General features: G+C 35.5%; 2 protein-coding genes and 2 long non-coding RNA genes across 7 annotated transcripts; 2 read left to right on the top strand and 2 right to left on the bottom strand.

Moving 5' to 3' along the window:
* Positions 1–690: 690 nt before the first annotated feature.
* LOC106156464 (bcl-2 homologous antagonist/killer) lies at positions 691–18,857 on the bottom strand. Of its 3 annotated transcripts, XM_086997385.1 has the most exons (6): positions 18,688–18,824; positions 17,985–18,061; positions 16,067–16,481; positions 13,869–14,012; positions 2,710–2,893; positions 691–2,325 (listed from the first exon to the last, which is right to left on the bottom strand). In XM_086997385.1, exons 3-6 carry the CDS (start codon positions 16,336–16,338, stop codon positions 2,215–2,217), a joined length of 711 nt encoding a protein of 236 aa, XP_086853511.1. In that variant the 5' UTR covers positions 16,339–16,481; positions 17,985–18,061; positions 18,688–18,824; the 3' UTR covers positions 691–2,214. The 3 variants fall into 3 exon arrangements, with proteins under 3 accessions (XP_086853511.1, XP_013387172.2, XP_013387173.2); XM_013531718.2 differs by lacking the exon at positions 17,985–18,061 and having other exon boundaries at positions 18,688–18,857; XM_013531719.2 differs by lacking the exons at positions 17,985–18,061; positions 18,688–18,824 and adding an exon at positions 18,243–18,407.
* Positions 5,857–9,123, top strand: LOC147764906 (uncharacterized). The gene is made up of 3 exons (XR_015331372.1): positions 5,857–6,053; positions 6,951–7,080; positions 8,041–9,123. It is a non-coding gene; the product is annotated as an uncharacterized LOC147764906 (long non-coding RNA).
* LOC147764905 (uncharacterized) lies at positions 9,121–10,906 on the bottom strand. Its single transcript, XR_015331368.1, has 3 exons — positions 10,671–10,906; positions 10,177–10,232; positions 9,121–9,682 (listed from the first exon to the last, which is right to left on the bottom strand). It is a non-coding gene; the product is annotated as an uncharacterized LOC147764905 (long non-coding RNA).
* LOC106181885 (acid-sensing ion channel 1C) lies at positions 18,829–24,373 on the top strand. 2 transcript variants are annotated; one of them, XM_086997206.1, is made up of 10 exons: positions 18,829–20,612; positions 20,812–20,918; positions 21,198–21,349; positions 22,134–22,238; positions 22,562–22,682; positions 22,892–22,964; positions 23,098–23,155; positions 23,377–23,447; positions 23,661–23,736; positions 23,914–24,373. In XM_086997206.1, exons 1-10 carry the CDS (start codon positions 19,807–19,809, stop codon positions 24,289–24,291), a joined length of 1,947 nt encoding a protein of 648 aa, XP_086853332.1. In that variant the 5' UTR covers positions 18,829–19,806; the 3' UTR covers positions 24,292–24,373. The 2 variants fall into 2 exon arrangements, with proteins under 2 accessions (XP_086853332.1, XP_086853322.1); XM_086997196.1 differs by having other exon boundaries at positions 21,186–21,349.
* The last annotated feature ends 72 nt before the right edge of the window (positions 24,374–24,445 follow it).

Raw genomic sequence — 24,445 nt, 5'->3', positions numbered from 1 at the left:
TTGGTATGATCCCACCTGCTTGAAATGACCAGATCTGTGACACACTGTCTGTAAAGATGTTAAATTTGTTTTAGGCATTTTTATAATACATATCAGAGATAAAATGATAACGATTTTACTTTTTAAATTTAATTTTTCAATTAAATCTGTGATTTTTTTAAAGTTCCCCCAGCTTAATTTGCTTTTTCAAAACATGCTTAGTACAATAAGCTGGTGGATAAATATCAGCATTTCACATGTGTAAAGTAAAATTCCTAGAATAATATTTGAATGATCTGATACATTTTCACGAGACACGTGTATGTGCAATTTTCACATTTCTTATACTTTTAAATAGAATGTTATATTCACAAGTTTGTAATAAAATTACAAAACTCACTGCTATCATTTCTCAAGTTGCTGTGCTCATAAATTGATTATAAATAATTGAATACCAAAATAAATTGAGCAACTTCAGTAAACAATTAGGAAGAAAAATGTCTGACCATATCATGAAGGACAAGTTCCTATTCATCATTACAACTTTGCACCTGAATTTGTTGAAAGGCACATCCTCAATTTTTAGAAAAACGGAGGAACTAGTGAGCCAAAATGTTCCAGTTTCCAAGATTGTAGCTCACTTTCACATTGCTCATAATTATGTCATATTTATTCTGCAGGAAATAAAGTAAAAGGGAGAAAAAAAATCAATTTCATTGCATAGAATATTTTATTAGTAAGAGCCCCGCTTTTAGCAAATTGTTTTTGAAAATGTCAATATTTAAAACAACATGCAATATCATGCCTTGATTAACATCTCCATGCATATAATACACAGTTTGGGACATTAAAAAGATATATCACTTAAATAAAGAAATTCTTTAGGTCAATAGCCATCTTATAGTAGATAGAAATAACAGAAAATTAAAAACAATACCACAGGCTCTGCCTCGTGTTATATATTAAATGGGAAAAGAGTGCACTTCCTTTTAACATTGAAAAGTCCAATAACTTAAAACACAAGTATCATGTAAAATAACACTTTCCATGAAGACACAACCACATGCAAGCTTACTGAACCTTGAAAACAGTGATATTAATGGCAATTGACAACACACAAACTATATTTTACAGTATTCTAGTATATACATTTCGTTCTGAGATCAAATGAATACCCAGCAGTTTTTTTCTTATTTGTCACAATATGTATATATATATATATATATTTGAATTTATAATTTGCTACACTGTGTCACACTTATAACTATACTCTTGAGACAAAAAAGGGGAGAGTGTATTTCTGTACCCACTGTACTAAAAACACCATGCAGCACCATCCATATACAGCTCAAAAAAATGTTCAGTGAATGATTGTATTCTACTTTATGTAAAAACTAGACTCTTATTGCAAGTCTTTTGCACAACTGTATTATGCATAAGTTGTGATTAATCAAACAAATCTATTCTCATCCCCCCTCCCTACCCCCTATAAAAATTCCAGAAGAATGCATCATGTTAAATACATATACCAATTTTTACTGACATTACACAAATGACTCCAGACATTTAATTTTGGGGAAGCCTTTTTATCACATATTCTGTAACATTATCAAATTAGTAGCAAACACCTTTCATGATTAAAAAATGTAAGGTGTTTGAAGGCACATTTAAAATGGTGTCTAAACTTTTTATGTCAACAAAATAGCTTCAGCACTCTATATTCTGATCTAATATAATGATCTAATATAATATTTAATAATAATGTAAAATATTTTTTCAGAGCCACACTTATATTCAAAATTTATTCAGATTTGGCAATTCAAGCCTCAGTCAAAAATGACATAAAAGGTTCCAGAAATGTTCTCATATAGATCAAATAAAGGCTGCCAATATTGGATGCCATTTACATCGACAGATGAATTGGGTCAATGATACATGCACTCCTCCAGAGATAAATCAATAAATATTCTAAATATTCACCCTGAATTTGGCTTGGTGTTCAAGAGAGAAAACAAGAGTCAGAACGTGTGTCAACTTGCAAAATGTAATAAACAGGAAGATTTAGACACTTTTATCGTTTACTTGAAATAATGTGCAAATATGAGATATGTTTTTTTTTTCAAGCAAATGTCATATTGCGCAGATTCTTCTGTTAAAAATGCTCTTTACAAAACAAGTTTCTTCCCAGTATACATTAAATGTCAATACTGATGTGTAAATTGTTATTGCTGGACTTCAATTCTTTTTAAAATAATACCATGCTGCTACTGCTGTTACCAGGATGCACACCATTCCCATAAATACAGGCATCCCCACGGTCTCTGGGACATATCTTAGGGCAGCAGCCTGGAAAACAAACAGAGCATATATCATAATCAATCACTAACAGGAACAAAGCACTTCCCCACTTCAAATTAAATAATAATGAATATTAAATGAATAAATTCTTCATTTTCTCACAAGTATAGTTTTCCCTATAAAAATATTTTAAAAAGTAAATGTTTTTCAACGAGATTAAACACAATTTCAACCACTGAGGTAGAAGTTGGTCATGTGATCAAGCTCCTATGACGATGGGTCGAAACTTCATGCCCAGACAGAAAATACAGTTAGTCTCTTTAAAAATGATTTATTATTTAATCATATTTAAACTAGTGACATTGAAAAAATATTATCTCCTTAGAGTATCCCTATTTAAAAAAAAATCACAATGAACAGAAACCAGCTCACCCAGCCACCTTGTTCTGCAATCCATTTGGCAATTTTTTCCACTGCAATAAACTTGACGACAAACTGGACGATCTTTTGAACAAAACTCCTGAAACCTCTATGGAGTGTTTCAATGGCCATTCTGTACCCAAAGCACAGAAGTGTGATTATTCTTCCCCAGTTAATACGGCCATCTACAAAAAGTCTGAAAAAATTAACAAAACTTATTAAGTTCTGTGTTGTAAAAGTAATGTCAAACAGAATAAAGACAGAAATAAATAATTCAAATCTAACACCACCTTTTCAATCAAAATTCCTCAATATATCTCTAACTATCATGAAAGTTAACAAATGTCATGTTTAATTTGTTACAGATATATTGATACAAAAACATTAAATGTGACTGACAGCTACTTAATCTTCATGTATTGATCTGCCATGTTAACCAACATACTTTTCTATTCTTAAAGTCAAAAGGTCAAAGAAGATCATTTGCTCTAAAAACAAATACAATGTCATCATATATTCATTGGTGTCCCCTCTCTGCCCTCAGTTCACATTTAATAATCTTTTATTCATGTTGATTTACAGAAATACGCTACTTTTACTTGAATAACTAATCCTGGTTAGTGGCAGAGGGGACCAACCTAAGCATTCAATTAATAACTAGAGGATCAGAGAGGCAATACCGCCTCTGGATATTGTACCACCAGCTGGAGTAAGCGCATTCTTATGGACTCCCCCCCCCCCCCCCCCCCCCAAAAAAAAAAAATTGGACACCACCACCAGTCTTGTGCTTGACAAGCTCTATAAAATGCAATAAACAAGAGTTCTCAAAATATGAAAAAAAAATAAAAAAAAACATAACAGTTAAAATGGTCCAATCAAGGAGATGTCCTAATTAACCTGTATTTTCCTAACACTGATCACTCCTATGATTTTCTAGACAATAGGCCTATTGGTTTTCCTTGAAATGCATTATCAGTAATGCATATACCGGAATGCTGACAAAAGAGAAAACCTAGGGACAACACTGGGCAGATCTCTGCTAGTTTTGAAGATATTAAGGGCAAGAAAATATGCAGAGTTCAGTTTGAGGTAAAAAAGTAGATCAAAGGTCAATTTCAAGGTCACAGTATATGACTTCCTATATAAGTTTAATAGTAGCTATGGGCATTTCTTTGCCAATGTTGGAGATATGAAGGCCAGGAAACATGCAAAGTGCAGTTCATCATAAATAGTAGGTCAAAGGTCAATTTCAAGGTCACAGTAAGATTGCCAGTATATGACTTCCTATTCAAGTTCAATAGTAACTTTGGACCTATCTCTGCCAGTTTTCGAGATATAAGGGATAGAAAATTTGCAAAGTTCAGTTCATGTTGAAAAGTATGTCTAAGGTCAATTTCAAGGTCACAATAAGAATGCCAGTATATGACTTCCTATTCAAGTTCAACAGTAACTATGGGTGTATCTCTGCCAGTTTTGGAGATATAAGGGCTGGAAAATTTGCAAAGTTTAGTTCATGGTGAAAAGTAGGTCAAAGGTCAATTTAAAGGTCACAGTTAGATTACTTGTATATAACTTCCTATTCAAGTTCAATAGTAACTATGGGCGTATCTCTGCCAGTTTTGGAATATTTAACATTTTCCCCACTGAATATTGCGATGTTGATATTTTTGATATAGCGCAATGCCTAAACCATATCGAAAACAAAAAAATGGACACCACCTCCAGTATTGCACTTGACAAGTTCTACACAGTGCGATGAACAAAAGGTCTCTGGCATTTACCATTCCAGAATAAAGGCAAGTTTTCAGTTTCGATATCTAATGGCTGCTTCTCCCGTGAAAATGCACCGATTGACCCCAAACTCCCAAAGATGAAAGGAGTCCCCAATTGTAACCCCTCACTGTAACAGGATAGCTTAGATCTGTGTAGTTTCCAAAAAATAGCACAAACAAATATTTTTTTGCAGAAAATTCCCTTTTTTAGAAAATTTTGGCTTGTTTGACCTTGAAAAAAAGGTCAAAAGTCAAATCAAAGGGCATATTTGGGATCTCCACATATGACTTTTGGTCAGACTTCTGTAGTAATTTTTCCCATAATTCCTTTGGTTTGGGAGATATTTAGCCTTGAATTTTCAAAAATTTTGACAAGGGTGCGTTTCAACAAGTGTCACGCCCAGGCCAATGCACCGACAGAGACAAAAAAAACAGGGTGTTCAAGTTGAGATTATATGTGACCTAAATCCAAGAGATGGGGACACAGGTCCTGGCGGTCTAGGAGGAGAAGCGGTAACGGTGACTTGTTTCCGGCGCCCGACTGCGGAGCCGCAGGAGCCGGCGGAGCTGTACGAGACGGGTCGGGACTAAAACCATAAGTACCGCCAGCGTATACGCTGGTGGTACTAATTAACACTCAGAGAAATAAGATGCAGGTAAGGTGACGTGCAGCATATCATGGAATAAAGTTTTTCCATAGAAAACTTATTAAGTAGTCTCAATTGATATTATTACTAATTTATTAACATTTAATCTAAGTGGTCAGCATCGAAACAGAAATATTTACAGTGACGTCATTGTTTTGAGTGCTTTCCAAACACAACCACAGCACATGAACAATACTGTAAAGGAAGGAGTTAGTATACCTCCATTACATTTTGGCGTATAATTATCATAGTTATCAGTAACAAACAATGTGCCTAATGGTAGAGCATTACATTAAAACCAAATCCTCATGTGTTAGCCTGCAAATATATCCAGGTTACCATTATGTCTCTTTTACAGCCCATTTCCCCATCCCAGCCTACATTGTGCAGTTTTAATTCCTCAGTTTTTCATTCTGTTACTTTTAAAAGGACACAAAAGAGGATTTTCGCGCCAAAATTGATTTATCCTGATTTATCCCGAGGTTAACACTACTTTTCCGCGATTTACCAACCTTTAATCTATCATTCCCGGCACTCGCCATCGCTCTGTAACATTTTTGGAAAATACAATAAAAAGAAAACCTCCGCTTAAGCGGAGGTTTACCAACAACCACCTCCATTTTCATAATTGAGCTCTCTAGACTTCCGGATCTCGCGAGATTCTCGTATTGCGACCTAGTTAAAACCAGTTCAAGCTGCCGGGAAAGGACAACGTGAAACAGGAGGCTCAGTTATACTGGGAGTCCTTCGAAGAAGCGAAGACAGATAACAAAAAGAAAAAAGAAACAGCCTTTACAAAAAACATGCGTAAAACAGTGTATCAGCAAATGTACGACAGGCAAACAATAAACACCGGCGAGGAAGAAGGCAGATGAAAACCTGCTTGGGTGGCCATGGATACGAAGAATGGCCTGGCCGCGAAGTATTTACTGGATTTGTGAGTACCATTTACAATAATCTTTGAGATAAGACACCAGTGAAAATATTTATTAAGCACAGAGATTTATGTTTATTTACGTGTGTTCGTTGTATATCTTAACGATTGTCAGGCTCGTCTGTCAAAATATGCCATGAAATTGTAACTAATATGAGTGGTATCGATGACAGAAATTGCAAGTGTTGCTCATATGTCGACTCTGACAGGGTTTGGGTTAGTTTATAGAGCAAAGAAAGTTTAAATAAAAACGGACATGGTGGGAGATACTAGTCTCATTACATATACATTACAATGACCAGGGCGAATTTTTGACTTGCCGAGGGCACATTTCTTGTGCCTCTAACATCTAGGCATACCACAGTAATTAAGACATATGACAAAGATGCTATTTCTTTAGGCATCTAAATCCCAAAATGAATGTGCAGAAGCTGTTATTGTATCTAAGTTTAACCCAATGTTAAATGGCATGTCAACTATAAGTGAAAATAAATAGTAGTATTTGATTTTATATTTTAAAGACAATTTGTCTCCTTTTTACATTAAAAATAAATAAATCAGAAAGGGGATATTGCATGTTTATGTTTGGTACATCTCTCTAATGTATTAAATAGTCCAGAGTAATAATTTAGATCATACAATTTTAACTTCCAACCAGTATTTCGGAGATTAAACCAATATGAAGTGATCAAGAAACTTCAAAATTAAGTTGTAGTTAATACTAGTGCAGTTGAAGATGACAGTCTAGATAATTTAAGGTGATCATATTGAGAAAAATGGCATTTATACTTATTTCAGTTGAGTTTTATACTTATTTCAGTTATGTTTTTACATAATTTTTCTCAAACTCGATTATCTTATTTTATGTACTGTTGCTTTTTTTTTTTTTTTTGGTTGCAGTATCAAGGTAACTTTTTCCTATGGTATGCCTGAACTGGAAGAAGTGCAGATGGAAGAGGAGGAAGATGCTGAAGAAGAGGGAATTAAAGGATCCTGATGATCCAACATGGGACTAAAACATGTCTTTAGAGTAAGCAGAATTTTAATAAGCTGATATTCACTCCTCATATATTAGGCATATAGGTGCATGATTTCTCTTTTATCAATTTTTTTTCCAAATTGGCGACACATAATGTAAACATAATGCAAGACTCTATTTCCTCCGTCAACTGAAACGAGCTAAGCTTAACCAAAGTATTGTGCACTCAATTCTAGAACCTGCCCTGTGTGGCATCCAGGACTAAGGCTTCGTTCACATGCAATGTCTATTTTCTAAATTCTATTTTCTATTCGCGCTATCTTATGATCACGGTCTGTGCACTGAATATCCCGACGCGTAATTACTGGCAGCAAGAGCCAGTTACTTATAGTGACTTATAGTAACTGGCTCGCGCTGCCAGTAATTACGCCGCGGGATATTCAGTGCACAGACCGTGATCATAAGACATACCGAAAATAGAAAATAGAATTTAGAAAATAGACATTGCATGTGAACGAAGCCTAACTATAGAGCAATGCAAACTCTAAGAGACTGACCAAACTCGTGCTTTGAAGATTATTTTCCCTGACCTATACTATGATGAAACCCTGAACCGGGCATATGTGTACTTTAGATAAACGAAGAGATCTGTGCAAAACTTTCTTTTACAAAATAACTGAATCCTCTGACAAACTGAATCACATCTTTATTGATCAATCCAATCGTCTTTTAAGATCAAACAATAGTAACAAAGTGCCGCAATTTAAGACCGACAGATTCTGATGCTCTTTTATTCCGTATGCACTTTTAAATTTCCAATAGTATTATGTTGTCTTTTATCCTAAGTACAATAATTTTAAAGTTCAATTAGCAGTCTTTTAACTCAGTTTTATTCAAGCAAATATTCACTTTATTTTCATTATAATTTTCTTAACACTATGTACAACTTCAACCCACTGGGTTGCAATCTTAATAAATTATTATTATTTTGATTTTGATTTGCTTTTTTAGACCTTAAGGTTATGAGCAACTGCCAGTATGATGTCCTGAAGAAGAGTTTTTTACATGGAAGAGGAACTCCATGGCTCTCCACCAAAAAAAGATGAACTTTTCTTGAGGGTCCAAAGCGGGGACGAGTTGGATAGTGAGAGACTTTTCCTGACTTTCGAGTGCTGCTTACAGGATATATTCAGTGAACTCTTCTTGCCAATGTGACAAAGCATAATCTGCTGACTTCAAACCATCTAGCACTTACATGTATGCTATAATGCAGACAGATTGGAAATCAAGGTGGTCTTTCCTCCCAAACCTAAGTCATATGCCTGATATTGAGAATAAACCATTTTGGTCCAGCATTTACTTCTTAAATCTAAATGACATCAAATGTATTATGGAATATGGTACTGGTGGCATATTGTGATTTCAACTTGATTTTAAACCAGTGTGTTGTTAGATTTTGTAAGATCACCAGTTGCAGTTTTGTGACTTTGTTACAGCATAAAATTCTGTATTTGGCAAATGACTGCATGTCATTTCTTTTAAGACCTACAAAAATGGTTTGAGTGAACACTTGTGCCTGTATTCAATTCTCCACTCAGCCATTATTTAGAATTCATGCAGGGAAGCTATGCCTGTATTTTTTAAAGAAATATTTATACCTTTCTATTTATTCCCTGCACATCTTGGAAAAGTATGTGTGAATATCTTACTGATGAAACAATTTATGTTTGTGTAAGTTGGGTTGGTCCTTTCTTATGACACATCCCTTTGCATGGAGACAGCTCACATGAGTCAATACACTGACAGAGAGGGGGATAATTTGTTGATCTGCAATCCTCATGGGTCTGCATGTACATCAGACTCTTAACATGATAGCCTGGCTATTAATAAGTCTCTCTCAAAAATGTTATCATACTATAATGTGTACTGCACAATGTGAAAGTTTGTGAATGCTTGAATAGAAGGCTTATTTATGAAGATGGCATTAATGAGTATGAAAATAATTATGCATTCTAGCTTACAGAATCTGTGTATGTCTTATTCATTACATGTGACAGGTAATAATAAAGATGATTTGGCCAAATTCCAAACTTATGTAGCAAACTTTGTTTATTCTTGTATTTTTGCCAAATATAAATAAAAGATGTTTCAATATTTAAACTTTTATTTCATTCATAATCTCTACCCAGTTAATGCTTCATTGATACTGCAGCTTATGCTTTGTACATAACAATATGTTAATTAATAATAACAGTTGGATAGTACATGTTAATTTACTAAAGGGCTAGTTCTTAGAAAAACATGTTCGACATTAATATATATTCTAAAAAAGTTTTCAAGTATTGCATTAGAATTGAATCTTTGGATGTATTTGACAAAATTATAAAATTATTGAAGAGTTGACAATGCACAGAAAATAAAGGCCTTGAGGCTCTCGCTGATCTCAGTCTTGTCACTTTAAATTCATGTACATGGGCATTATAATATAAAACTGTTCACTCGGTTTTGGTAAAAGGTGGTGGATCATGTGGTCATCGCTGCAAATTTTTTGTAGCAGTCTTTTACACAACTTGTCACACCGACATTGAAGTGATGCAGTATTGTAAGATTGGAGTGCTTCCTGGTATGAGTTTTCCAGACATAACTTGAGGCACTGTAATAGTAAAATTACATAAAATGGTTATAAAGAAAAAATGTATTGATATTATCATAACAGCACTATTCTTTAACAAAAATCAACAAATTAGAGGGCATGATCACTACATGATAACCAGCTTATTATAAAGAAGCAAGTCTGATTATGGCAAAAAAAAAAAATTAATTTAAATATCTGCAGCTGCATTAAATCATAAAGGCCACAAGAAGAAATAACATAATCACACATGGTTTCAAAGAACTGATGTAAAAAAATCACACTAATATTCCCCACTTGGAATTAAAATTTTGACTAGCTAATTTACTACAGTAAAGTGCTAAACCGTACCAAATGGCACTGTTCACCCTCTAAAATACCAAAGTTTTAAGCAGGCCCAGGACCCCACGCCAACTAGGGGGGGGGGGGTCGGCTTTGCATCCGCGGACCCCCCCCCCCCCCTTTCAAATAATCCTGGATCCGCCCATGTTATACTGCTAAAATTATTAACATACCTGATCTCTTCACTCGTGCTTGAAGGGGTGTATCACCCAATTCCTCCTCTGAAAGGCTAAAAAAATCATTCCTTATAATCATATTCATTGACAATATTATTAAATTTACAAATAAACTAACGTAGTTACGTGCCGTACAAAGAACACCCTCTAACCCCACTAGTACTCGAGTTACATTGTATATCTCATGGGATTCCCCTGCGAGAATATGGTGTGAGGTTAGTCTGTAAGTACTGGTAGATGACCACATTGAGCAGAAAAGGGTATTCCTCCTGCTTTACAGAACTATACACCTCAGGGGTAAAGTGCACTATCTCGCTTCATATAACTAGTAGTACGTATCCAGTGCGAGTGATTTGGCTGCGAGTGCGTTACACGAGGAAACGTTAATTATTAGCAGTTATCTACGCTTTTTAACTTCCTCTGCCAGACATTTTGATTTCCACTGCCATCTTCCCATTTTAAAGTACTTTTGGTAAATATAACTCGCTTACCTGCAAAGATTCGGTGAGCAATTCCTCTTCTCCTTCACGTCCACGCTCACCTTCGAAACGACATGCTGTCTGCATTGTTTACATCTCGTATCTGAGTCGAGAAGCCGCGTTATTTCAAACTGTGTCAAGATGGCTGACGCCCGGGGTTCGAAAGTGGACGGTGAATATGATTCTTTTTTTCGATATTGATTAAGGCCATTTACCTGCCATTTTATGCTTTACCCACAGCAATTGTTCTCAGATAAGTTAAAAAAGAAGCAATCCATGCACTAAAAAGGCGTTTTTAATCCTATTTTTTGTCCCTTTAAGCTAATGAGATTTCCTGGTCTACAAACATCCCCAGCTACTTTAACCACAGCTGTCTCACCCCTGTCGCTTCCTTCAACATATGCTTCATATATAGCTTTATTGACTATTAACACAAGCTGAATTAAGGGTAAAAAAATGGTCAGAAATTAATCTTATCTTCACAAAGGTCACTCTGTCCTGTAATGATTATAAATTTAGGCATTGTCGAGAAAATGTCCAACCCGGAATATGGAATGATAGTTCTCACTAAGCACACAGGTATGTAAGATTGCAGCCCCCAATAAGACAACATGCATAACATATATAGCATGTCCATAAAAATCACAGATATAGCATCTCTATTAACTTAACAACATAGCAACATTAAGTTTTACTAGCATAATGAAAAAGGAACATTTATTACATTTTCAACCTTGGTAGTCTTCTGCTATAAACGGATACACATTATGTAAGCAAGCAGGAGAAAAAATCATCTCTCAAAAACTGTGATAATCTGGTCAGGTTGGTTGTATTATAAGACTCTGAATACTGACCAGGATAGCAGGGTATTGTGTCCCATCATTAAACACCAAGTACACAGGCTTCAATTATCCCACGCCTGACCCCAAGTTTACTTTTCAACAACATGAATCATTAATGCTTTGATTGGATGCCCTATCACAGAGATAATCAAGAGAGGACACTGAGGACAAGATTTGTTTACCACTACAAAGTACATACTGGGAGATCAGAAAAACTGCCATTTGTTTGGACAGGTTTACTAGTAGTTAAAGTACTTAGTTTAAAAATAATCTTTACTGGTCCTATACCAAATTTTCACAAACCCATGATTTGATCATTACATCAAGTTTCCAACCAAAAGCAATGTTTTTATCAGCATGTGCACCAGTCCACCTGACCATGTTATACATGTACTATCTACCCTCCCCCTCTTTCCCTCTTTCTCAAAGCATCCTAGTTGGAAAGAGTCAACTTTTTTTCTAAAATACTAATAACAGTATACAAGAGTTACTTTGACAGCAGAGTTACTTTTTCGTTTTTTTTTTTGTTTTTTTTTTTTTTTTGGGGGGGGGAGGGGGTGAAAACACTTCATTTTCAAAACAAAGCACAAAATAAATTACAACAGAGACCTTTTGAGAATATGTCATCAAAAATAGACAGGGCTGTTGGATACTCAGTCAAAACATAATCATATGGGTTTTACAAAGAGGAAATGATTAAATATTTAGTGGTTACAGTGAGAGGCTACTGCCCTCACAGTATACCACAACAAAGCAAAATAATTGTATAAGTTTACTTCAGGGCATTAGTCATCACTATTCAAGTCAAAATGAGTCTTTTGTTAAAATTATGACAATTATCAACCTGCAGGTCTGCAATGTGATTTTTTACATTTTCTTCCAATATAAAATCAGTATATTTGGTCTTAACACTTTTCCTAAATATTTAATATTTATAAGACATCCTCTAAGACTATACTACACATACACAAAAATCAAAACTTTTATCAACGGAAACCATACTGACACCTGAAACTGCTAAGAGGGTTTTTTATCAATCATACAATGATTAAGAAATTATTCTTATTCATATAACAGTATCTTTTAATACCACGTCCTCATATCACCCCACACTCACCTATCATGGTGAAGACACCTGTGTTCAGCTTGACTTACACTTCATATGAAGGAAGAAGAAGGAGTGAGAATGGAAAAATCATAAAGCAGGAAAGACAAAATATATATAAGCAAATGGCATAACAAAAGAAGTGGCACAAAAGAGTTTTTAAAAAGTTGAAAAGAAAGTTAAAGTATATAGAAGATTAAGAAGTGTTCAAACTACCAGTGTTTAAACATATAGTGAGAATAAATAAGGATAAAGAAAATCAATGCAATGATTAAGAACTAAAATTAGATAAATTATTGCAGGTGATTTAGAAATCATTCTAGTTGATAAGTACGTAAATTGAAAAGAAGCCAAATGATATATCGATCAGCAAGAAGACCTGTCATAACACATGCTGGCAACATGCACAACTTCAATAACAGGAAAAGTCCATAAAACATGCTTGCTCATAGCTACAGGTGGCTTTGTTGAAATTTAATGGCATAGGAGAATATAATTTTTTCTTTCCTTTTTTTTTTGTATCGAAATAAAGCAAGGTGATTAATTAGCGCCACATGACTTGACTTACAACATTTTAAAGGTTGCATTTGTTCTCAAAAATCCCCGTTATTTTAGTTTACACAAAGAAGTGTTAATAAATTTCATTCAGGATGAAAAAAATTTAAAAACTAGTATTAATGCAGTTAGCTTCGGAAATGTAATTCTTTTCTATTACTGCTGTCTGTTTACAATTAAAAATTTTGTTTCTTAGGTTTGGGAGACTAAATTTTACACTGACCACAATTGCTTTTTACTTTTATTATTATTATAATTATTATTATTATAAATTCATTTTTTTTTTTTTTTTGGGGGGGGGTCCTCAAATGTAATCACTGCATCAAAACCAATTACTTTAACAGTAATTTGGTCTCTCTAATACAGAGCACTGATAGACACCATGTGGGTTTTCTTTCTTTGCCAATGACCCCTGGGTTATGATGACTTAAACTGATTGAAAATACAGACATTACAATTGGTGCTTTTTCTCAACCTCCCAAGAAGTAATCATTTTTTTTTTCTTTTACACTATCTTTTACCTATATCTATGCCTTGGAACTGTTGTCGATTTGGTTAAAATTTCATTTTTCATCAGCAAAATCTTATTTGCATGTACTTTTTAGTTGTGTGATAAGTGAGTAAAAGGACAAGTTTCACTGCATGCATGGCACAAATTCAAACTCAAGACATTCTCACCAACCTTGCCCTGAAAAACGCATTACTTACTTTCTGGCCACACCTGCAAATGCTTCATAAGCTGTGTCTGGAGTGATCCTGAGCGCCTGTATCATGTCTCTGAACTCATGTTCATATTTCCTATTGATGTCGTCTCCTATAAGTGCTAGCCGCCTGCCTATCTGTGCATTGGCACTGAAAAAGACCAAATGTAGTTTCAATTTAGTAAAAATAGACCTGATTACCTGTAAAGGTGTGCTTCAGTTTCCAGTGTGTCACATAGCTGTGGTTCACCACCTGTGTTATGCACTTTCTGAAAGCCCTCCTCACCCCCACCCTTGCCCAAAAGCTCCTGGCATGACACCATAGAGTAAGTTGCTTCTACTCTTTGAGTATCCATTTAGACTTGATTTGATAATAATTCTAGGTTGGATATTTTCTGTGTTTACTACAATCATTTGAACAACTTTCATGCTTTCTTCCATTTCATAATAGATACTTTTGTTTTTCAATTTAAAATTAAAAGCTTGAATTTCATTGGGCTTTTTGTAAGTGAAATTAACAAAAATGTTATAAATTGCTGTCTGCAATTATTACAGTTAGCCACTGGTCTGTGCCCACACCAGTTAAATTTTATTATGACCTGTAGATTTTTCAGAATGTGTGCATTTAGTGGTCTAATATGGTCATTCTTTTTTTTCCCTACAGGTTCTCAAAGGAGCTTTGATTTTTTCTTCTTAAGTGTAACTGTTATATTCTGTTGATTCTATATACATTTGACAAAATAAAGGTCTTGTAATTACTAATATTAATGCAATAGGAAAATGTCTAGTTACATTGAATTATTTTATTGGACCACTGAATTCCAATTTGGACCAGTAGATTTTATAATTAGGAAAGTGGTGGTCTGAATGGCCAATAAGCCTGAAGGTTAACAGCACATACTAAAATTATAATACAAAATGATGCTGCAAAACACAAATTCAACCTGATCTGTGACCAAAGCATGTCTGTTTATGACAGAAACACATGTCAGTGAATCCAACGTCAATTAACTTTTGTTCCACCTGCAAGCCCCAGAAGTCTAATGCATAACACACATTTGCAATATAAACCAGGTATAACATCTTTAAGGCTGTATTCCCAGAGCTTTTAGATCGATCTATCCCCGCGGGGAGTCTCACTAGATTACTGTCAGATAATCCGGCTTAAATGTCCGTCCTGCCTACTACAAGCTGTAAGGGGGTAATTAACTTTCGTGTCCGCTCGGCTGACAGCTATTTAGCGTGAACCCCCAGGGAGTAAGGTTGATCTAAAGTAGATCGATCAAATCTCTGGAAATGGGGTCTATGATTACTAATACAGGGCTGCCAAGTCATATGCACACTAGACTAGTGACACATGCAAATTTCAGCTTTAACCGCTTACAGTACCTGAGCCATAGTGCATACTAAATACTTTAAATTTTTCCCACAATTCTGTCTCCTCCTCCACTTGCCAATTAGCAGAGTTATGAACAACAAGAAATAATCACAAAACTCCAAATGACCTAATGGTGTTACAGTAATTTGGAGTTTTGTGAATTTTTATTTCAATAACCAATATTTTAGGTCTACTGATATCTATATTTACATCTAGAGTTCGATTATCAAGACATCAAAATGAATGTGCTACATTGCTGTTTATTTACCTCTATGGTGTATGTGGCTTATCAGATATGCCGTTTGTTTGTTCATCCGATGTATCTGTGTGAAGTGTCATGAACTTATGTTAGCTTGTGGTAAACGAATGTGACTCATACTATTAGAAATGGTGTGTATATTCTGATTTTACCCCTGTACCCAGTAGTTTCATAGAAGTGCAAAATAACAGTAGGACAAAAGTGGGAGGGATAAGGCTTATCTCATCATGGTTATCAACAGTAGCATTTTTGTTCAACTGCTTGGAAGAAATTATTTTTCCCCAGATAAAGATACAAGTTACAACTGTAAAGTTGTTGCATGAAATGACAAAAAAATTTTGATGAAATTTGTAACATGGTGAATTCTTATCATAAAGCAAACACACACACACACGCACACACACACACAGGCATAACAACAACAACAACAACAACCTTGTTATAATCAAACATACAATACAATACAACAACAGTGCAATTTAAATACTGAAAGTAGTAGTTATCAAGTATTCCACAATTATTATTATACTTCCATGGAAATTCTTCCTATGTCAGTCTTCATACATACCTGAGAGGAGCATCGTGAAAGTTTGTCAATTCAGGCACAAATGGTGTCTCTAAATCACCCGGATTTTTCATTTGATCATCCTGAAGTCTCTGATAAATAAAATTTTTGAAAATCCCTTCAGTCTGTTCCTGCACATGATCCTCTGTGTCGGGAGTGAGCGGTTCTTCATTGTCAGTTCTAGGCACAAATTTTGGAGATGGTGGTGGCGGAAACCTTTTAAATGGTCCCCCCTCTCCACCGGGTCCAGAGCTTCCTCCTGCTGATGCCATCATCAAGTATTAGTGTGAGATTATATTGGAATGTATGTTTCACTTGGACACAATCTCTATCATTTCTTCTCCATATATTTACTGGGCTTAGTTCCTTGTTTCGTTATTCAGCTTATGTACTTTTCCTGGTAATCTTAATATTTTTTCTGAAAGAAAACAGAAAACTGAAGTTGAAAAGGTTTATTAAATCAGCAAAAGTTGGTTAACTTATGTTGGGTCTCTGTCTCTGTTGGGTCAATGCACCCCGCAGTCCAAAATCTAGGGGGATCAAGTTGATTGTATGTGGCCTAATCTAAGAGATGGGGGTACAGGCCCTTGTAGGCTAGGAGGAGCACTGGTACTTGTACCTGCTGATATGATGCTGAGCCGACAGAACCACAGGAGTCAGTTGAAGCTGTATGAGATGGGATGAGACTTAAACCATGTGTACCAGCGCTCAAAATCAGGGTCATTCACCCTTATTTACCAACTTATCAATTTAGTCTAGCCTGGCCAAGAAATTAATCATAATCGGTAATGAGTGACATTTCATATTTTAAATCCATGATTGTTTAAATTTCCCCCAAGTCAACCCTTATCTAACCATACGTTTCAGGAAGGACTAATATTACTAATGGGATATAAATATCTGATTAAAAACATGTTTATGACACTTGCTCTACAAAGGAAAAACACTATAAATAACCAACAAACTTTAAGAAATTAAATTGAAAATGTAAAACTTGTCTATATCAAAAGCTTAATATGGATAAATATTAAGCTTTATGGGACCACATTTTCTATGAACACAACATATATATTATTACCCAAGTGTCTACTAGTACTTTCATGGAGTAAAGCCATACATGTTTAATTGTCTTTAGTAACCAAAAAATACAATTTCTAGCACCAAATGACACTCATTAAAGATCAATATTTATAAATTAAAGAACTTAAAGGGCCGGCCAAACAGAACAACTTTATCTTCAAATTCTGTACAAATGTGTACAGTTTTAAATGACAAGAAATTTAAATCAAAGTTCTTATCATTTCAAACATGAAATTTTGTTATATTAACAACTGTATCATATTAACGTTATCTCTGATAAACTGAATTGTAATGGACTGTTCTAGCCCAATCTGTAGAATTAATGACCACAAACAACCACAAATGTCAACCAGCATAAAGTGGTTGCAATGGAAAATCAGTTAAAAGTGTGTGTGTGTGTGTGCGTGTGCGTGTGTGTTTGACATAAGTAGGTATTTAAAGTTGGAAAACACTGTTCTAAATATGTATGTCTACTGAACGATAACAGAGAGGACAGTTGTGTCCAACAAGCATCCACAAACGTCTACCGGCATATAACAGTAGGAAGGCCAACAGTTTAACATCAAATAGGATATCAGCTAAAAAATAAATATTATGCCTATGAAAGCTCACAGTAACATGACAATTAAAGAAATAAACAAGACAAAAGCTTTTAAAATTGGACCTATTTAAGCCTGTCTTACGTGTGGATGTTCCTATAAAACAGAAGCATGCATGCTTCCCTGTTGGCAGAGCGAAGACCCAAAAACAACATTTTACATGTTCACAGATGATGGCATTGTTGTAACAAAAATGTGAATTTAACAAGTATTATTATAAAATACATACAAAACATACCTACCCGAGTATTTTGAAAACCATGAGGATTCAATATCTGTTGGCTACTTCCAATTTGTTCTTGTGTACATTCAACGACACCTGTAGACACAACCACATTCTCACTGTTATTGATGAGTAGGCCTATATATTAGGACTGTCACATTATAAGCTGTCTAACAACTTAAAATTCTTTCTTATGCCAAATATATACCCCAACCATTTTTGCTTGTGGCCGTTTGTGGACGTTAATGAAACAGACCAATTCTAGCCATTCATTTACCTTGTAATTGCTGTTAACGCTACTGTAAGCGAACTAACCCATTCTGTGTAAATTTCTGTATCTCTTGAAATGAATCCTACACCTTTTTTTCGTCAGACAAGTAATCTTAATCCAAAACAATACTTATAAAAAGTAATATCAATTACAATGTACGAAGCTGAACTAATGACGGACTAACTCTTTGAGATTGCGTAGACAAAAATAAATGTGTCATTGTCTTTGTACTTGAAAATAAACAGTGAATCAACCTGATCCTTTGTTTTGAACAAGGTAAGTACACTTATGACGTAAACTGACTGCGGCTTCCGACACGCGGTTTTTGAATCGGTTCCAAATTTAGTTGTTTCACGCCATTTCAACCTGAATCAGAAGGGAAGTGTAGTTTTCATGTTGTTGCACAACCACGCTGCAAGATAAGCCCTTCAAAGGTCAACAGGTGACTCACCTGGTCACGCCTATGTTATCCACTGTGTCATTTTATGACAAAATGTTTACTTTTCATTTCCCTGGTGCATATATACCACTGTTGACGTCTTGTTTGGGCAGGTCACGCTGTCTGCATTTGCCGGAAGTGCAACAACTATCTAACGAAATGCACGGTGGGATATATTTTGTTCAAAATGCATCAGATGAGATTGTAAGTGGTTGTGCACGTAAATGCACTAATTAATCCCTCTGCCTTGGCTGTCTTGTATTGTTTTCATATAGATAATCTTAGATGATCAGTTTTGACTTCTTAAATGACTAGAATACAGCTCGTGTTGTCAATCTAGGCTGATTGAATTATTACTTGAGAGTTTTTCAAGTATAGTCGTCTGCTCGATCGTTACTTGTAGGCCTACCATGAAAAACAGTAGGCCTACCATACATGTCAATTTGGCAATACTGGACCCCTTAGATACGATATTGTTGAAATACACTCAACCCTACCCCAAAAAGTTTGGGAACATGAATTTTTTTAATAATGAAAAACTATTTAATGTAGTGGGAAAATCTTCAGTGCATAAAAAAAAAAGAACGAATGATATGTGCATTATCCATCGATAGGCTATTTGGTTAAAATATTTAGGCCTACCTTTAACTCAAGTTATCTGATATGGCCACTTTATGATTATTCAAATTAACGATGTTTCCGGACCTTTTTGGTCGAGAATATATCAGTAGGCTACATTACATATAGGCCCTACACATCCGAAGTATAACAGTGATTAAAAAACAGACTGGGCCTACACTGCTTGAAATGTAGAGTTGTTGCACCTGCTGCCATCTCTACATTTTGTACAGCTTGGCGATTGAATGAAAATGTATTTAAGTCTCCAGGATTTTTCTATATGCGGATCTAATGGCCACAATATGCCTTTAATGGTTTTGTGATGTTAATCATGTGTACATTGTTTGCAGCTGAATTATCGCAGGGAACTCAGTTACCGTGATTGTCTGCGCAGAATGTGTAGTCTCGCAGCTATTTTGTTTATAGGTGGTTGATTTTCTGTCTTAACACTATAGACTATAGACATTCCGCTTTTAAAGCCATAGAAATAAGTAGTCAACAAAATTTACTAAAATGACCAAAAGCGCGAAAGAAATCGCAGAAGAATTTTCAGAAAACACTACGACCCATGGGTTGGGATTCATCAAACGCTCTCCATCTCTATACTGGAAAATTTTCTGGATTTTAGCTTTCCTAGGTTCTCTTGCTGGATTCATCGTTCAGTGCGTCGATATTTTGATCATTTTCTATCAATATCCCTATAACGTTGATATCCGAATGGAATACGGAAAGGAAGTAACGTTTCCTGCGGTCACTATTTGTAACCTCAACCCGATACGTGTGTCCAAGGTAATAGACGCTCTGAACGACGAGATTTACGCCAGTCGCATGGATCCCCTATTTTCAAGCAAGTGGCCTATCAGACTTATGCCAGCGGCCGTGAACGAACTGCATACCCAGAAAAGACCGCCGGCCGCTGCACCACCCAAATCGGCAGATTCTTCTCTAGGTCCTAAACCGTCCGTTGCTCCAAATAGTCCGTCTGGAAATGGTCCATCGCCCCTAGGTAATGCAGATGGTATGAGTAACCAAGGTCCTGGGCCAGGAGCAACTGGATCCCCGTCGGGTTCGCAGCAAGTGCGTGACAAAAGAGGCGCCAACTCTTCCTCTAACTCGAACTTTACCGACATAGAGAGTTTCTGGCAGCATAAAATAGAATCGGCACAGTTTTATGACGGACAAGCACCCAAAGTAAAAACTACCGAGATATTCCAACAGATTTACGCAAATATGTCTGATGATCTCAAAACGTTCCTTGGCCATAAAATGGACGAAATGTTGTACGAATGTTCCTTTAATGGAAAGGAGTGTTCACCCAGGCAAGTCATACAAAAGCAAAGAGAGAAGGAAAGAAATAAAGAAAATTAGCTATTTAATGCAACCATTAAAAAGTTTAAATTCCCACAGGCATTTTCGCGCATTTATTTTCGTGTTCATATTTAATGCCTTTTTGTCTTATGTTTTATTAACTATCCATTACACTTTTTAAAAATTATTTTTGTTTGTAAATTTTTCCAGAAACTTCACCAGATTCTTCAACTACAAGTATGGTAGTTGCTATACATTCAATTCAGGTCTACCGAAACATCCTTTACAGACGTCATTTAGACCAGGACCGCTGTCTGGTGAGACATCAATTTTTTCATATACAGTATACATGTAGATACACTGTAATGTGCCTGTGTACGCCTGTATTATTACTTGTACCAGTCTACTTAGTTAGGTATTCCAAGTACAGATAATGAAAATTTACTGCTCTGATTCGTACTTTGCATGTAGTGGTTTTGATAATCAAACAGATATTTCCCAAACTTATAATTTCTTCAAAAAAAGAGCTACAGATATTTTATTCCAATATGATTATCTCATATGTGCTTAATCTGGAACTATAGGCCTATCTTTAGCCGTGGATATCCAGCAGGACGAGTACGTTGGCGGGTTGACCCACGAGGCAGGCCTGCGGGTACTGATCCACAGCCAGTCTGTCGTACCTTTCCCAGAAGACGAGGGGTTCACCGTCTCGCCAGGCTTCGCCACATCAGCTGGCATGCGTTTGGTTAGTTTTTTTTTTTTTTTTTTTTTTTTTTTTTTTTTTTTTTTTTTTTTGTACCTATTAGGCCTATTCCTTTTATTGAAAATTGAAATATAAAAAATATGTCAAATGATTATTTCGATTGTTTATTTTTTCCCCAGTGATTTATTAATCTTCCCATTCCTGTGATATTTTAAATTTGGATATTATATTTTATTATATTTATTTTCTGTTATTACTTCATTTGTAATAGCGTAATAACGCGTTTCAAAAATCACTGTCTTTGTATCCTCAGCTGCACATACAATGATATTCAGATGACGCGCTACTCATGTAACCACACTCATAAAGCGGACTTCAAAGAAAAATCTGCCAAAATTCTACTGATTGCACAGCTAATCAAACTGATTTGTCTCGGACTGATTTCAGGGATACAAACGTGAAAAGATGGGACAACAGTTCTTATTTGTTTGTTTTCTGTCACCAGTCCTTTTATACCAGTCCGTTTGCTGCGTTGCCTTGGACTTAGATTTAATGTATCCTCTGACATCTGGGGACCCTAAAATAGTAAACAAAATCTTACTGTGTTCAACACTTTTGTAACAGACTACTGGCGCACCCTGTGGCCACAGAGTAGATTAAATGAGGCATAAGATGTGAAATTTGGAAAATAAAATATCATTCATTTTTCATAATGGTTTAGGTTAAAACTGAGAAAACCTAGCCCACAAATGTTTACGTTGTTCGTAATGTGTTTGATGGAACTACACGCTGGCCTTAGTTTATATGTCAATACATTATATTACAGGTGAACATCACAAGGTTGGAGCACCCGTATAAAAGCAACTGTACACGAGGCCTGCGAACTCGATATAGCACCACTGATAAAATGCATCACAGATATTCTGTACAGGTTGACCATCGTGTGGCCGTTTCATTTAATCTAAAATGTTTAATTGGTCGACATTTTATAAGGCAAAATTTGGTAACTCCTTCACTTTTTTCTTTGAAAGAAGGCAATTAATTACCACCAGTATACAGTGCCGTCGACCGTGCAGACACTCTTATTTGATAGTCACGCGTGAAGTCAGAAATATGGGAAATATTAAAGAAATATATGAAAAAGTACACGGACAATGGAATTTTCATCAAAGAAGACAAGAACGTAAATTTTTTTCTTTTGAAATTTATAAAACTTCAAACTATAGTTACATTTTCAGTTTGTATCTATTTTAGGCATGCGTTAAATCTTTGACACAAGATAGAATCAGTGCTAAATGTAAATGTTCCTATGCCTCATTTCCAATATTGGCAAACGACTCGGCCATATGTGATTCAGCCAACAACATGACAATAGGTAAATATTAGCATTGCATTAGTGATACAAGATTGCAATATATTACGGGCATAAAATATACGGGCATAAAATATGAATGCATATATATTTTTTCATGTGAAAAAGAATTTTGGATTAAAGAGATGACAGTTAATTTTAAAAGTCTTCCGTTGAATTATTGGGAAATAATTTTTTTAATAAAGGTGGGCTGATTCGTTTATGTTTTGCAGCACAATGCGTCAGTGATGCTTATCGAGAAATGGAATCCTTGGATACATCCCTGCTATGTCGCCAGTTGTGCCTGTAAGTATGAGGGGCAGCTGGAAATTAAACCACATATAAAGTGGTAAACTATTTGAGTACACCCACCTAATATATGTAGTAATATTTCATTGTAATACATGTTATGGATGAAAGATTCTACCCTTTCTTCCAGAGACAGAAACTACGAGCTGACAATATCATCGTCCTCGTGGCCGTCAAACCAATATCTGGTAATTAAGCTGCGCCAAGAGCGTCAGACCACATGAATGAATGTTAATGGTGAACGTGGGTGCATTTTACATGAGTGAGCTGTAATATACTAATTTTACACAAATTTAAAGTGTATTGACGTTTCAGTCTTTCATATTTTATTAAAACAGGATACAATGCAAACAGACATATTTCTTTACTTTCAAAAACAGACAGTGTATTCTTGCTGCTACCATTTCAGAGAGATCAGATGACGACAATCTATGCAGAGAGGGGCACTGACATGGCCAGTATGGACTCTTCCTATGTGCAGTACGTAGTTTGATGGTCACAATTTAATTTTCCATTTAATTGCTAGTTAAAAACTGGATATCATCATTTCACTTCTTTAACTAGGTTAATACTCTACCAAAAGGTAAAAAGTTTTAAAAGTCAGTTTAACACAATGTATAGACAATTTACCACTTTATGTTTGATATTCTTGTGAAAAAAAATCTCCTGAGGATAAGTGTATGAATTTTTAAGGAAAAACTTGTTGCGCTTGGACGTTTTCTTCCAACAACTCAACTATGAAAACGTGGAGGAAATCGAAGCTCAGGGAGTAAGTAACGCAAAATAACTACATGAAATATCGTTTCTGTATATTCATTTGTAAATCATTATACTCGTAAGTCATATGAAAAAGGTTCTTACTGAAAACATTTTAGAATGTATTTCTATATAAATAAGATGAATGAAAAGTAAAAGTATTCTGCTATTTATGCATTTTCATGCCCAGGCGTCCTATTTGGTGAGCAGTATCGGTGGCCTTGCAGGGTTTTACATTGGAGTTTCCGTGTGCACGGTGTGCGAGTTTGTTCAGTTGATTTGCACTCTCGTCGCCAGTGCCGTCCGCAGAACCAAGACATCTGTCACACAGAGCAGACTACCAAACCAGAACGCAAGCGTCTCGCGACCATCCCCATCTCTGTCATTGTTAATGCACGTACCGAAAATGGCCACCAGTCCCGAACATTCCTGGCAAGTTTCTGGTTTAGAAATGCAATCAAAAGAACACTACCCACACCAATATTATTACCAACTACCCAGTTCGTTTGCTAATCCAGCAAGACGAAACAACAATGTGAACGTCACAGAATATGGAGATTATAACTGAAGAGACCACGACTGTCAAGAACCCATATGACTTATCCCGCCTACATCAGCAAATATTTCCACAAATCTATTTTCACGCACTATTTGTACAATGTATTTGGTGAAAAGGCGAGGACTGTTGTTTAATGCTATCTGGTAACATTTCTACAGCATTT

The sequence above is a fragment of the Lingula anatina genome, chromosome 1, assembly GCF_051362555.1.
Source record: "Lingula anatina isolate TDL-2025a chromosome 1, LinAna3.0, whole genome shotgun sequence".
Taxonomy (NCBI): Eukaryota; Metazoa; Brachiopoda; class Lingulata; order Lingulida; family Lingulidae; genus Lingula; species Lingula anatina.
The sequence above is the reverse complement of the archived record's forward strand: the minus strand, read 5'-3'. Positions and strand labels throughout refer to the sequence as shown.